We start from the raw sequence: 13,670 nt of genomic DNA on the forward strand, positions 1-13,670 counted from the left end.
ATGCGGTGTCCTACTCTGTCCTCACTGTTTCCCGTTGTTTTACAACTGGGGTTCGCCTTTTAATGTCTGCAGTCTGTTATTGACTACTCCAACTAGAGAAGGTACTTGCCATAAGTGCCAAATGCACACCAGCTTTGTAGTGTAGATTCCACCACCACCAGTTTCTAGATGTTGTCTACTGGAGCACTTCTGTGTTGGTGACACTGACAGTTTTTTCCTGATTAATTAATTAGAACCAGGACTGCAGAGTACTAGGCACAGCATTGACTCTGGATGCTGGGTTCAGAACTGGGGAATAGATTAGGGTACAGTAGGTCACAGAATGAAAGCAATAATAGGTATTGTGCAGGATCTACTATGAAGAGCAGTGTTTTTGCTCATATTTGTTTATTGATAAAGCTGTTAAACCTCACTGTGTGGTAGTGATGATACACTCTTTAGTACAAAAACCACAACATGTGCTCAGAAGTTGAAGGGAAATTGGACACAATCATGGTAGACTGCTCTTTCTGATGTATGGCCACCTTTACACAAACACACTTCCTAAAAATGACAGTACCTTTGTATCTTTCTGCATTTAAATAGTATACACTGTGCTTGATGGGCAAATCATAGAAATATAATGATATAACAAGATATTTCTTTCCATTTTGCTATTGGGAAAAAGATATACACAGACACAGTGGGTTAAATTTACTGAAAATGAAAAGAGGTGATGTTGCCAATAGCAACCCAGTCAGGTTCTGTATCATTTTCTAGGATGCAATAGAGAAATGATAGACAGAATCTGATTGGTTGCTAAGGGCAACATCACCTCTTCATTTTTCGACGCTTTAGTAAAGTTACCCCTGTGTCATAACAATAACTGTTCATTCATAGACCAAATGTAATTTAGAATAATAATTTTAATGTGGGGACAGGCTATTTTAAACCAAATATGAGCAAAATCTATTTTCAATCCGAGTGGTTTGCTCACATAACAGTTTGAGTGTTATTACTCTTAGAGGAAACTAAGGAAGAGATCAGCAGAAAGTACCGATACCATGATGAGGCTGATCAGAATGCTCTACAAAGAATGACCCGTCTGCGCGTTGCATGGACTGCACAGGAGGATGGCTTACTAATGCTCTGTCGTATAGCCAGCAACATTTTGAATACGAAGGTAGCATTAATGTTTACATAGAGTTGATAGTTCTTTATTTTATCGGGTGTTATTAAAGCATTGGATTAGCTGGCAATTACAGCAAAACCGTTAGCCCGCTCACTAAGCCGCGAAAGACTGCTGCTTAGCGAGTGAATCTGAATCAGGCCCATATATACAGTAGGAGCAAGAAAAGAAAATGGAGAGAATAGATTAATGTTGTGAGAAAAGTAGCAGAAAGAATAAACACTAATAACCCTTTAATGTATTTCTAATGGTATCTGCTAGCAGAATATTGTGGCTGTTGCTTTGTGGTCACATTCTAGTATGGAATCTACATTTTTAATACTAAATCTAAGTTTTGCTGAATTAGGATACATATAGACCAACAAGTTGTGTAGGAGCCGAGTTATTTCCAGGAATTCATGGTTTTAAAGAGCAGAAGAATGAGAACAAAAATCTGTAAAAAAAAATGTCCCGGTTTGTTTTTGTTTAGGTAAAAAGACCTTTTGTCCCCTGGCAAGTTGTCCGAGATATTATGCACTCCAGCCTGGATGAGTCACTGGACAAAACCTCACACTCCATTGGTAGAAGAGCACGTTACATAATGAAGAACCCCCAGACGTACCTTAACTACAAGTAAGCCATGAAACATGACATCTACACCTGTATATAAAGTTATCTTTGAACATAATGCTGTTACATATGGTGCTACAATAGTCATGACACATAGCTGCTTTATGTTACGTTTTGTTTTCCAGCCCACACAGATTTTCAAGCCTGCGTCACAGGGATATTATTTTATCAGATAAAGCTCGTTCTTTACAAAGACTAATATAAACCTTTGTACAATGCAAGGTCATTACTAATTTTCTGGTTTTTGAATGACTGCCTTCTCTCAGTGAGAAGATAATTACAGATGTGTCCTCTTACATTCTTGCAGCAGTCACGCCAAAAAGCCCTTTTCGACATGACAAGTCCCGTGCGTTACTTTTAAGCCACAATGCAATTTGACAGCTTTACCAGATTGCACCATTTAATTTGATATGCAACACTAGTACTCTGTCTGTATGAATCCGTATAGGGAGCAGTAGCGGTTTGAGAGGAGTGGTTGCAGCACAGTTCAAAATTCAAAAAAGCGAAATCGCACCCACTGCCAACAACTACCTTTCCAAATTGGCTCACTGGCAGTTGGTGTTTCTCCCCTATTTAAATTTTGAACTGTGCTGCTGCCTCTATTCTACAAATAAACGTATAAGTAGATAGATATCTTGCCTCAAGCCCACAAAAAATAAGTATTGCATGTTTTTTTGTTGTAGAGTGTGTTTGGCAGAAGTGTATCAGGATAAAGGACTTGTTGAAGAATTTATGAGTCGGAAAGCATGTTACGAGGATCCAAAGGTATGAAACTGAAGGCAGTTATGGCAATATTAATGTAAGTAGTCTATTACTCTGTACTGTTTACAAGTTTTAAACACTGCAACAACCATTAAGTATTATAAGAAACCTACATGATTTGTATAGTGCCAGCATAAGCATATCCTTTGAACATTGGCATTGAGAACAAGTTCTAAAACTAGACTGGGTATTAACAAACAGACTCAGAGATTGAAGGGCCACAAACATAAAGTCTATTTTTTTCTCTCTCTCTATTATGGGGACACTGGACCATGGGTTGCTCAATGTGACCATAGGAGCTGGCACTTAGACTAGTGTAATGTGTTTCTTCCTATCACTATTGGTAAGCCTGCTTGGGTTTATTTCATAGAGGGCTCAGCTTCAAGTATTTCAAAGTCTCTTCATATTTAGAAAGATTTTTTTTTGAGGAAATCGAGTTACAGGGAATCGTACAAAAATCATCACTGCCCTTCTGATTCCCTTGGAAGACTGAAAGAAGAGGAGGGTAAGATTCCAGATGGCCTGTCTCTTCACAATTGTTTGTGACCCTCATCTGGTCAGAGGGTCTGATGATGGGGTTTTGTCGGCAGTTGGATTGCTTGGCTGCTGGCACTTTTAAGTGTAAGAGAAGTTACTTTTCTGTCCTCTTTTTAGATATGTGACTTAATTGAAGTGGCTTGGAAAGCCCTGGATTGAAATTCAGTGTTCTCAAAATGTGCTTCTCTTTATCTGCTGCCTTTATATAACATGATAAAATGAGATCTTCTGGATGTTCTTTTTTTTTTTTTACTAAATGTTTTTATTTGAGTTTTTAAATTTTAAGTACTGTAGCAATATATATCACATTTGCAATATCAGGTGAATACAGAACATTTATAAAACAACATAATTGTTTACTGTATAATAAAAGCATTTCAAGATTGAACAATCGATCTACTGGATTTTTAGCAAAATCATTCCTGATGCTACAGAGTATATTTTGTGAGATGGCGCAAAATGCAGAACACGAAGCTTTCAGGTTCTCTGCATTTATTATCTTTGCCACATTGTCTCTTTGGCTGCGTTCCTGGGCGGTGGAATCAGAGTGAAAATGTTACCTTGAGGCACTTCCTTTCCTTTTGTGAGCAAGTAATTGCAGTGGCTACAGATAAGCGTACTTCCCTAGCAGTGTCTGCACTGAAGCTTAAGAGTTCTCGTTCTGGTCCTTTTTTTCCTCCTTCTTTTTGGGTAGAGCAGCTGCAAGAGGGTAAGCTTTCGGATGTATGCAACTTTATCCTGTGTCGTCGTTGTGACCACTGATGCCAGATTTTTTTGCCTTTGGGGCAGTGACCCTGCATTGTCACTTGCAGTGCTTTTTGTATTTGCCCTTCTCAACATTGTTTCGGAGCTCCAAGCCACTTACCTTAGTTCAGGGGTGCTCAAATTATTTTGCCCTGGGACCCCATCAGACAATAAAAATGATTAAAGGACCCCAGAAGGTTACTACTGAATGGCCTCCACATGTTTAGTCAGTGAAGTGAAGTGACCGCTATTGTGACAGGGAGGCAGTGGGTAATGGGGGGATGGAAAAGGGTGATGGGGGAATGGAAGAGGGAAGCAGTGGGTGTTTACTTAATGAGTTATACCCTGCCCCCCTCCACAGACACATTTGCCTGATGGCCAGCAACATAGTCATGACCTCATGCTGAGCTGGTCGGGACCCACTTTGGGGTCAGGACCCACATTTTGAGAACCAAGACTCGGTCAATTCTCGCAGGCTGCCATGCCGGTGGTGTATGACAACTGTGCCATGGGTAGGGGCAGGGCAATAGGGGAAGTAAGTTGTATATTGGCTTGTGTGGAGGCGCTCGTGCCAGCCATGTTTATACCAGGGGAAGGAAATTGAAAGGTGGACTTTCTCTGCAGGAATACAATCCTGCCAGAGAAGTGTTCTCTCTACACAGAGGTATTCATCGAATTGGTTCATCTATCGGGTCTGCTAGAGATAGACTTCATAACCTCTACTCTAAACTGTAAGGGTTTCTTAGTTTAGTACCCAGTCTAGAGATCTCAGCCCTTTTGCAGTGGTTGCCCCGCATTATCAAACTAATCTGATCTTGCGATATCATAATTTTTGGAGGATCCAGATTCACCCCAGAGGTCCTGGTACATCAAATTTTTCAAACTGTAAATGGGTCCAGGTTGGTGCCTTCTCTTGAATCTGATCTGTTTCCAGATTTTTCAGGGCTGGCTTTAATGATATGGCTTTTGAAGTTAGTATTCTGAATGCTAAAGGTTTTCATTCTAGAGTTGTTCAGACCATTTTGCAAACCATGAGATAGAAACTACCAAAGTATGGAGGATTTTGATTCTTTGGTGTGAAAGAAAAGAGATTCTTATGGTTCTTTTCATTTCCACCTTTCCCGTTTTCTTGATTAACAGGTTTTCATCTCCGTTTGCTGAAGGTGCAAGTTTTGGCACTTTTTAACAATACCCAGGGGATTACTCTTATGGTTTTCAATCTTTCTTCAAGGGTTCCTGAAGGTTGGGTTCTGTTGTATGTGGATTTTCAACTGTTGCCTCATGTGAATAAGTGTGGTTGGTTTGCTGGCAGTAGACTAATACTGTACTTGGTAGATTTTGTCTGTTATCCTCCAGGCTTACTCCAGTTTGAGGCGGTCTGCTCCAGAGCAAATTTCTACCACAGGGCTTCTGCTGAACAGTTGTGTCATGTGGTTGCTGGTCCTCTGTCAACACATTTCCCTGATATTGCTGGTTTTCCAAGTAATGATTTCCAAGGATGCTAGTTTCCACCAGAAGGTTTTTCGTTCAGGTTTCTCTGAGCGTACCTCCTCCTAGGGGTGCCTTTGAAACATCACATAACACAGTGTCCCTTAGATAGTAAGAAAAAAAGAACTGGATTCTTGTGTGTACCATTAATTAAAGTATCTTCTCTGATTCCATCTAGGGGCAATGTGTCCTTACGGTCAGCATTTTCTCGAATCTTAAATCTTGTTGGTTTTTAAGTTACACTTTGTTGTTCCCCCAAAATTTACAGTACTGTTGAGTACTGTAGAGCATGGGTTGCAGTGGGGAGGAGTTACTAATCTAAGTAACTGACAGCTTCTACAGTCCTATTGAGCAACCTCTGGTTTATTGTCACCCAGATGGAATTGAAGAAGGAATTAACAGGGAGTACAAAAATCGTTTTCATAAATATACCCGTTCAGGCCATCTACTTTACCATATTTTACACGCACGCTTCCTTAAACATCATAGCTCCAAACTATGGTTTGGCCCTGCTCAAGTATGTATGCTTGCTTACCATTACTTGCCACAAATTTGTCTTTCAACTTAATTGCTCTCTGAAGATTTTTTTATTATTATTTATTTTTTTACTTATGGTTTTCTTTGTTTTTGTTTTTTTTCAACATATTGATATTCCATTCCTGGAATTTGAGATTAAATGATTGTCTCTTTCTGAAAGGTGTGTGCTGCAGAATTTAAAGAATTTGTGGCTTGTCTGAAACAAAAATTCAGCACAACTCTGGGTGTTCCAGTGTATGAAGTTCCAGACAATGTACAGGATTTGTTTAACAGGTAATGTTCTATGTCGGTGGTAGCCAATTCCAGTCCTCGAGAGCTACCAACAGTTCACATTTTCCAGACAACCTAGCTGCTGCAAAGGTGCACTCATTACTTGCTAACACATGTTAAAAGATCCACAGGTGGAGCTAATTACTTAACTTGTGATACTGGGCCTTATTTTGGTTCACTCTTTCTGACAAAATCCTTCTTAGATGGACAAAACTATGTGCACTGCAGGGGGGCAGATGTAAAATGTGCAGAGAGAATTAGATTTGGGTGAGTTATTTTGTTTTTGTGAAGGGAAAATACTGGCTGCTTTATTTTTACCCTGCAATATAGATCTCACTTTGAAGTAAAACCCCACCCAAATCTAATTATATCTGCACAAGTTACTTCTGCCCCACCTGCAGTGCACATGGTTTTGTCCATCTAAGAAGGATTTTGTCAGAAAGAGTGAACTAAAATAAGGCCCACTGTGAGGAGACCTGGAAAACCTTAACTGTTGGTAGCTCTAGAGGACTGATGTTGGCTACCCCAGTTCTATGTATACTATGTGGAAATTATTTCATATGTGAAGTATTGGTATTACATTTAATACAATTTTTACGATTTCATTTTGGACCCTGTAATAAATACTTAATTACATTATGTTATTATGTAGTAAAATGTAATGGAAACACCTTATGTTTTCCACTCCTCATGCATTATGTTTTTCAAAATAGAACAGAGATTATATATTTGAATGTATGGCTAACCAGATTGGTTTAATGACCATAAACCTTTATGGAAAATATGAACTGTTAGGGGTACTTGAGGACCAGGGTTGGGAACCACTGGGTTAAGGCAGCTTTGAAAAGAGCAAAGTAAACTTTTGGCCAGACCCCCATTGTACTGCAAAGCTGTTAATTGAAAATTAGAATTTGTGTCGATGTTAAACGAAAATACCATATGTTTTAGCGATTGAAGCCTGTTTGTACTGTAGTATGTATGGATGCATTGCTCATATCTTGATTTCACCAGTGGAGCTGCCATATTTTCAAGCTATTTCATGGTGGCATGCAAAGTTTTCTTGCTTAAGGCTTGCTCAGTGAAGATGACTTTGTTCTGTCGCTGAAAAAGCCTGAGCAGAAACATTATTTAAAAACTAGAGAATATTATAAAGGATACCATAATAAAGTTGATTTCACTCCTCAGACCAAACTTTGTGGACTCCTTATGAGGTTGAGGCTTTCAATGTAAGCAATGGAAGAATCACAGAGTTTGCAATCTTGGGAGGTCCTTCTTCTGACAACCAGCTAGGACATGTAGACGCACAAGTTACTGGGCCGATCCCATCTTTTTCCACAGCATCATTGTCATGCTCCCTTTCTAACCCCTTGGTTGGTTGTGCTTACCATAACTGATTGGTAATGCATTTATCTGCCCTATCATATATTATTAGAAGGCTTGAAGTTTTAAATCCAATGTCTACCTAATGCCCATAAAAAGAGATCCTTCTGGTTTGTTTTGGATTTTAAGACTTTTATCAAATGCCGTCAGAAGGTGCCATTCTTGGTGTATTTGGTCTCTAGGGTTTCACAAAAGTCATGGCTTCAATGACCTGTTCTTCTTATGTAGGGTTGAAGGGTGGGAAGGGAATCTTGCTTGTTCCAGATCATAACAAAAGCTTAGTGAGTGCTCGATCTTGGTGAAGTGATAAAGTGGAAGGTGAGAACACAGCAGTCAGTTACCTCCTAACTGTGCTTTTTCAAACCTAGCCTATAACATAAGCTAATTAGCTGGCCCAATATCACCTTGCACTTTCATCACTTCCCCAGGCTTAATGCATCTGCCCCCAAGGTATTTATCACCACCAGATAACCTATTAGAGTTATAAGGCTGACTTACTGTATAAGCAGACCTAAAAAGTTGGCTTGTCTAGGTTAATTTTGATACAATGCCTACATTTACTGTATACATGAGCTTATGGTCTTATTTAGCCTCTTGCACACTTATATCTTTTCTGGTGCTGCACAAGGGTAGTAGGGATGATGGTGTGGATCCTGGATGTGATTCCAATTCCATATGCCAGTGGCTCCCAAACCCTATATCCAAGGCACCATAACAGTTCAGGTTTTAAGGATATTCATGGCTGTGCATAGATGGTTAAAATGGACTGATGTCTTGATTTAGGCACCTGTGCTCAAGTATGGTTATCCTTGAAACCTGGGCTGCTGGGATACCTTGAGGACAGAGTTTGTGAACCTCTGCCATACTCGTTTTATACAAAATGCTCTATACTTGGAATAAGTCATGCTGGTATTTCAGGAATACAGTCTGTCTGTCACCATTGCACCAAGGATATATTAGTGATTATATATTACAAATATGTGCTCTAGAACCCAGGGCAACCTTCCTGACTTATTTCCTTGACATTGCTCATCTGGATAATCATGGCTCGTTCAGGGATTGGCTTATCTGAAACACTTAAGGGCTACAACAGATCATGAGGGGAGTGTTTTGTTTTGATCATCAAAGTCACTTACGTTCTGAGGTTGGACAGGGATGCAGACATTCTGGGCTGGCAATAAAACCATCCAGGCAGGATTGTATTAGTCTATTCTTCACTACCTTATACAGATTTGGTGGTTTCTTTCAGAAATAGATCTAACCAGTAAATCGCAAGCTGCCTCTCCAGTATTTTGGTTTCTTGATCCATGGTCATTCTGCAGTGTTTGCAGTTCTGTAGCTGCTCCAAACATGAGATTTTTTTATTTTTTGATGAACATTCTATTTTATAATCCGTTTTTCAAGAGCGCTTGCAGTCCTGTTTCTCAAGTTAGAGAACCCAGCCATAGACAATAATAGGATTACGCTGCTTTCCCAGCTTGGAATGCGTACATGGCCTGGTGCCAATGGCTGAGTGCTCCAACCAATGTTTTACTTGTGTCACATTTAATGCAGGTTTGTTAGTCTACACTTTCATTCTCCATTATCTGTGGGACCTGACCGGCTTTTGAAAGCCAAAAAGGGTTTACTTTGAGCAGTTCTGATTATTCCTCATTTGTTGTCTCATCTTGAATATATGTCTTATTACAGTTTCTGAGAAATGGATTTAACAGTTAGCACGAAAATCTCCATTACTGAATGTTGTCCTGTAACACCTTGGATACCTTTCCTCCTATACATGTTGTTCTTGCTGTCCTGTAGTTTCCTTGCAGTGATCCTTATTCCTTTCTATATATTGGTTCCACATTTCATGGGCTTTAACATGAAGAATCTGTGACAAGTTTATGGATTAGTGCTGGGGTAGCCAACTCCAGTCCTCAAGAGCTACCAACAGTTAATGTTTTCCAGATCTCCTCACAGAATCACAAGTGAAGTAATTAGCTCCACCTGTGGATCTTTTAAAATGTGTCTGAATAATGAGTGCACCTTTGAGGTGAGCTTGAAAACGTGAATTGTTGGTAGCTCTCGAGGACTGGAGTTGGCTACCACTGGATTAGTGTTCTAACAGGGTCGTAGTTGCTGAGGCATGGAAAAAAAAACATGATTGCTCCTGGCTTTGGGGCTATTTAAATAGCCCCAGGAGATCTATTAGCCCACGGTAGTCTGCCAATGGTCCAATGGTAAATTTTAATTTTTTTTTTATTTTATTTTTTACTAGGTGCAAACTTAAACATTAAAACTATTTATTTCTTTTTTAGCTTATGTTGCAGGACTGCAGAGTCACACTACTAATTCACACTTCTCAAATTGTATTTGTGAAACAGGTTTCGAGTTTTAGCTGTTGGGGATGAATCAAACCAGGAGAAAGGATTTGACATCATCACCTGGTACTGTATTGTAGATCTTTGTTTTACATTTTTTATTTTTATTGTTAAACCTTTTAGATTTAACAGAATTGAAAACTCTTATTCTACTGTATAACTATAATGTGAGAGAGACTGCGGCATGTTGGAGAGATTTTATGCAGAATTGTGGTTGTGAATGGGAGGGGGTGGGGGGAGATTGGGTATATGAGTTATGGGGTATTGCAGTGCAAGTGAGAAATGAATTGCAGAATGCCATACCATCATTGATTTGGGATCTGAGTTTGCAGTTATTGGCTGCGCTATTTCCAGAGAATTTCGGTTTGTCACATTTTCTGCACAACCATTCAGTGTATTGATAACATTTGTGGCATTGGTACTGTATTCCGAATTGCCAACATTCCAGCCATTTTCCTGCCGCTTCCCAGCCATCGCTACTAGTTGAATTGTTTCCTAAGTATACAAATAAAAGTGTAGCACATTGGTCAATCTGTGAAGTCAGAAAATAAGCGGAAGGTGGTAGTTTCAGGCAAAGAGTAACTCCTAGTGTCCTGAGTAATCCAGATATGTAGTTACTGCCTAAAAAGTGATGTCTTTTCAAGGTGTCAAGTCTTCCCGTTTTCAGTCTTCAGCATCATCAGGCCCAATACTAATACTATGTTCATTAATAATACTTATGACTTACCCTAATCTGAATTTATAACCTGTGTGGAAACTGTGTGTACTTTGGTGTTAGAATACAGCTTTCAACAGGTGTAGGCTCAACAAAGTACAGTGTTCTATACATTAACATAAACACATAAACAGTCTGAAACTGTTATTTTATTTTTAGTTTGTGTTCACTTCTCTTTTGCACTTGGGACTTTAAGGGGTTGTTGGGATTGCTGTACACTCACTTAGTGGGACATTTTGGGGTATATTTACTAAAGTGCGGTTTTGGGGAGGTTTCTAGCACATCTTCTAGAAGGTGCTAGATAAATGTTAAATCTAATCTGATTGGTTGCTGTGGGCAACATCTCCACTTCTAAAAACCTGCACTGTAGTAATATATACTGTGTACCTTGTTGCTTCCCAATACTGCAGTGTGCAAACACTGCTAGGTCTGTGAGTCTGTTCTTCCATTGATGCTTTGATTTTAGCTGGATATGTCTCCTTTTTAGATGTATTTGCTTTCTTGTGTAAAGGCCCCCATACACCTGAAAGACATTGCACCCAATCATACATTCACAAGGGATTGTATGATGGATTGTATGCAGATTGTGTGCACACAATCGTGCAATGCCCGGTCCTCTGATCAGACGTGCTGCACATCAGATCAGTTGGGATTGGGAGCCGATTGCATGTGCTTTTAAGCACGTGCAATATGTCATTCGATGGGTCAGGCGGCAAGGAGGAGGTACTGTACATGCTGCCCTCAAGTCACGTGACTCGCACAGAAGTAGGAAGGATAGGAGTCCACCACTCCTGTTGTCGGGTTCTGGACGTTCCAAGACGACTGAGAACGCTGGAGGTTTGTGAATGTCTGAATCAGTTCATCAGCAGCCGCGCATGGTTCCTGGTTCATAAACCCCCTAGGCCAGTTCCCTATATAAATGAAGCTTCAATCAATACAATCATGCAGCAGCTGGGATTGTATGAAGGATTGTGAGTACTCTGTAACTTTGCGCTACGGATTCCTTGTGGTGCGATATAAATCATCATACTAAAACTTCTGATAAACTTCTGTATATCTCTATGTGTGTCTCTGTAATTATCTTCAGGTATATAATGTGATGCCTCCACAAGGTCTGGGATGTGCTCTTCTAGGTTCCCAGTGTGAAAGAAACTAAGGTTGATTGAGATCTGCCAGTAAATGTTGAAATGTTTAAATAAAATGTGAACTAGACATCCTGCAGTACAAGATGGAATGCAACGATGCACACTTTCTCTACATTCTAATAGGGTATATAGTGGTGCATATGGTTTTAGTGAGACATGATGTACTTGTTTTGAAGGAGATAATATAATAATTTCAAAGTATTGATCTTTTTTGTTTTTCATTAGTCTGATTTATTTCCATACTCTCATTCTATTTCCATCTGTATTCCCACACCAAAATACAGTGTAGAGGACATCCAGGTCCTAGTGCTGCAGAACCTCATCCTGAGCACATTGGCACTTTCTGATATGCAGATGAATTCCTGCCGTTCATTACAAGTGAGTGGGACATGGCTTTTGCTTTCTCTCTGTATTTACAGTAATTGTATTTTACATGGATAATGCATCTTGGTTAGACCGCATCTGGAATATGGAGTACAATTCTGGGCCCCGCACTATATAAAAAGAACATTATAGAACTGGAAAAAATCCAGAGAAGAGCAACAAAGATAATAAAGGGAATGGAGAATTTAAGCTATGAGGACAGGTTTAACAAATTGGGATTGTTTACACTAAAGAAGAGACGCTTAACATGCTTATGCTTAACATGTACAAATATATCAGGGGCCAATATAAGGAACTGTCAAGCACCCTTTTTACGGTAAGGAAGGACTCCTGGACACGTGGGCATGAATTTAGATTGGAGGAAAGAAGATTTCGCTCCCTTAGAAGGAACAAGTTTTTTACAGTCAGGGCAGCAAAATTGTGGAACTCTATTCCGGGCGAGGTGGTGTCGGCAGACACAATAAATACATTTAAGATAAGATTGGACAAACACATCCTGGGGTACTAACAATAATCATAATCTGTCTTTAAGGACATCAGAAAACACTAACCATGAGATAAGATATAAGATTATACCCACTTAAACCAAGCTTGAACTAGATGGACACAAGTCTTTATTCAGCCTTAACTACTATGTCACTATGTAACTGATACCCCTTTCAGACAGAAAAAAAGACCCGGGAATTTCCCTGCTCTTGCCGTGTCGACCCGGGTTTTTCTTCTGTCTGAAAGGGTCAACACGGGTCTAAAGTTCCGGGACTTCGACCCAGGTATTTACCTGGGTTTTTCCCGGGTCTGTATTCCAAAAACCCGGGTCGCTGGCTGTCTGAAAGGAAACGACCCGGGTTTTTGGGATTATTACACATTGTTAGGCACTGATTGGCTCTCCTGGTGGGGTGCTGGCTGATTGGTTGTGAGGATAGGCTTCTCTGATTGGCTGGGAGGGCATGGCAATGGAGCTGGCCTCTGAGGTCATTAGGGAGCTGAAAAAAGGATAGCATGGCCCACTGGTAGAAGCAAGAGGTGAGAGCTGCTGGCAGTGAGAGGGGAGGAGGATATCGGCAGATGACTGGGACAGTCAAAGATGCCACAGTGTACTCAAACATTGCAAATATACTGACAGCCATGTGAGGTAACATGTACCTTCCAGTATATAAAAACAATAAAACTAGTTTACAACATATCCTTGTGTCATGCCATGGTTAATGCAATGCAGTGAGCAGTCACCCCCCACTTTTGATGACCTCATCTCTGTGTGCCTTTAAAACTGTCCTATTCTTATGACACACAGAGTTTTGCAGGAAAAATCCGGCTTCTGTGTGAAAGGGGTCGACACGGGAAATACCCGGGTTTTTGCTCCTGTGTGAAAGAGGGTCAGCCCCTTGCTGCCTAGTTGTACCCAGGATTTTGTATCCGCGAAATACCTGGGTTTTGGGGATTTTTCTGTCTGAAAGGGGTATTAGCTGCACAAAACCACTGGTCCTAAGTACCTAGTAGTTTAAAAAAAAAAAAAAAAAGTAGCATGATGGATGAAAAAGTAGCAAAATAGAAGAAAAATATACTACCTAGGG

At 40.0% G+C, this 13,670-nt stretch overlaps 1 protein-coding gene across 1 annotated transcript in view; it reads left to right on the forward strand.

Moving 5' to 3' along the window:
* GTF3C1 (general transcription factor IIIC subunit 1) overlaps nucleotides 1-13,670 on the forward strand; it is a 91,940-nt gene that overhangs the window by 55,315 nt on the left and 22,955 nt on the right. The window contains exons 24-29 of the mRNA XM_083153412.1: nucleotides 1,005-1,162; nucleotides 1,638-1,780; nucleotides 2,461-2,542; nucleotides 6,006-6,118; nucleotides 9,859-9,921; nucleotides 12,000-12,093. Of these exons, the coding sequence (XP_083009538.1) occupies nucleotides 1,005-1,162; nucleotides 1,638-1,780; nucleotides 2,461-2,542; nucleotides 6,006-6,118; nucleotides 9,859-9,921; nucleotides 12,000-12,093 (653 nt within the window). The remainder of the gene's footprint in view (nucleotides 1-1,004; nucleotides 1,163-1,637; nucleotides 1,781-2,460; nucleotides 2,543-6,005; nucleotides 6,119-9,858; nucleotides 9,922-11,999; nucleotides 12,094-13,670) is intronic.

The sequence above is a fragment of the Crinia signifera genome, chromosome 7 (assembly GCF_055691185.1).
Source record: "Crinia signifera chromosome 7, ASM5569118v1, whole genome shotgun sequence".
In the NCBI taxonomy this organism is placed as follows: Eukaryota; Metazoa; Chordata; class Amphibia; order Anura; family Myobatrachidae; genus Crinia; species Crinia signifera.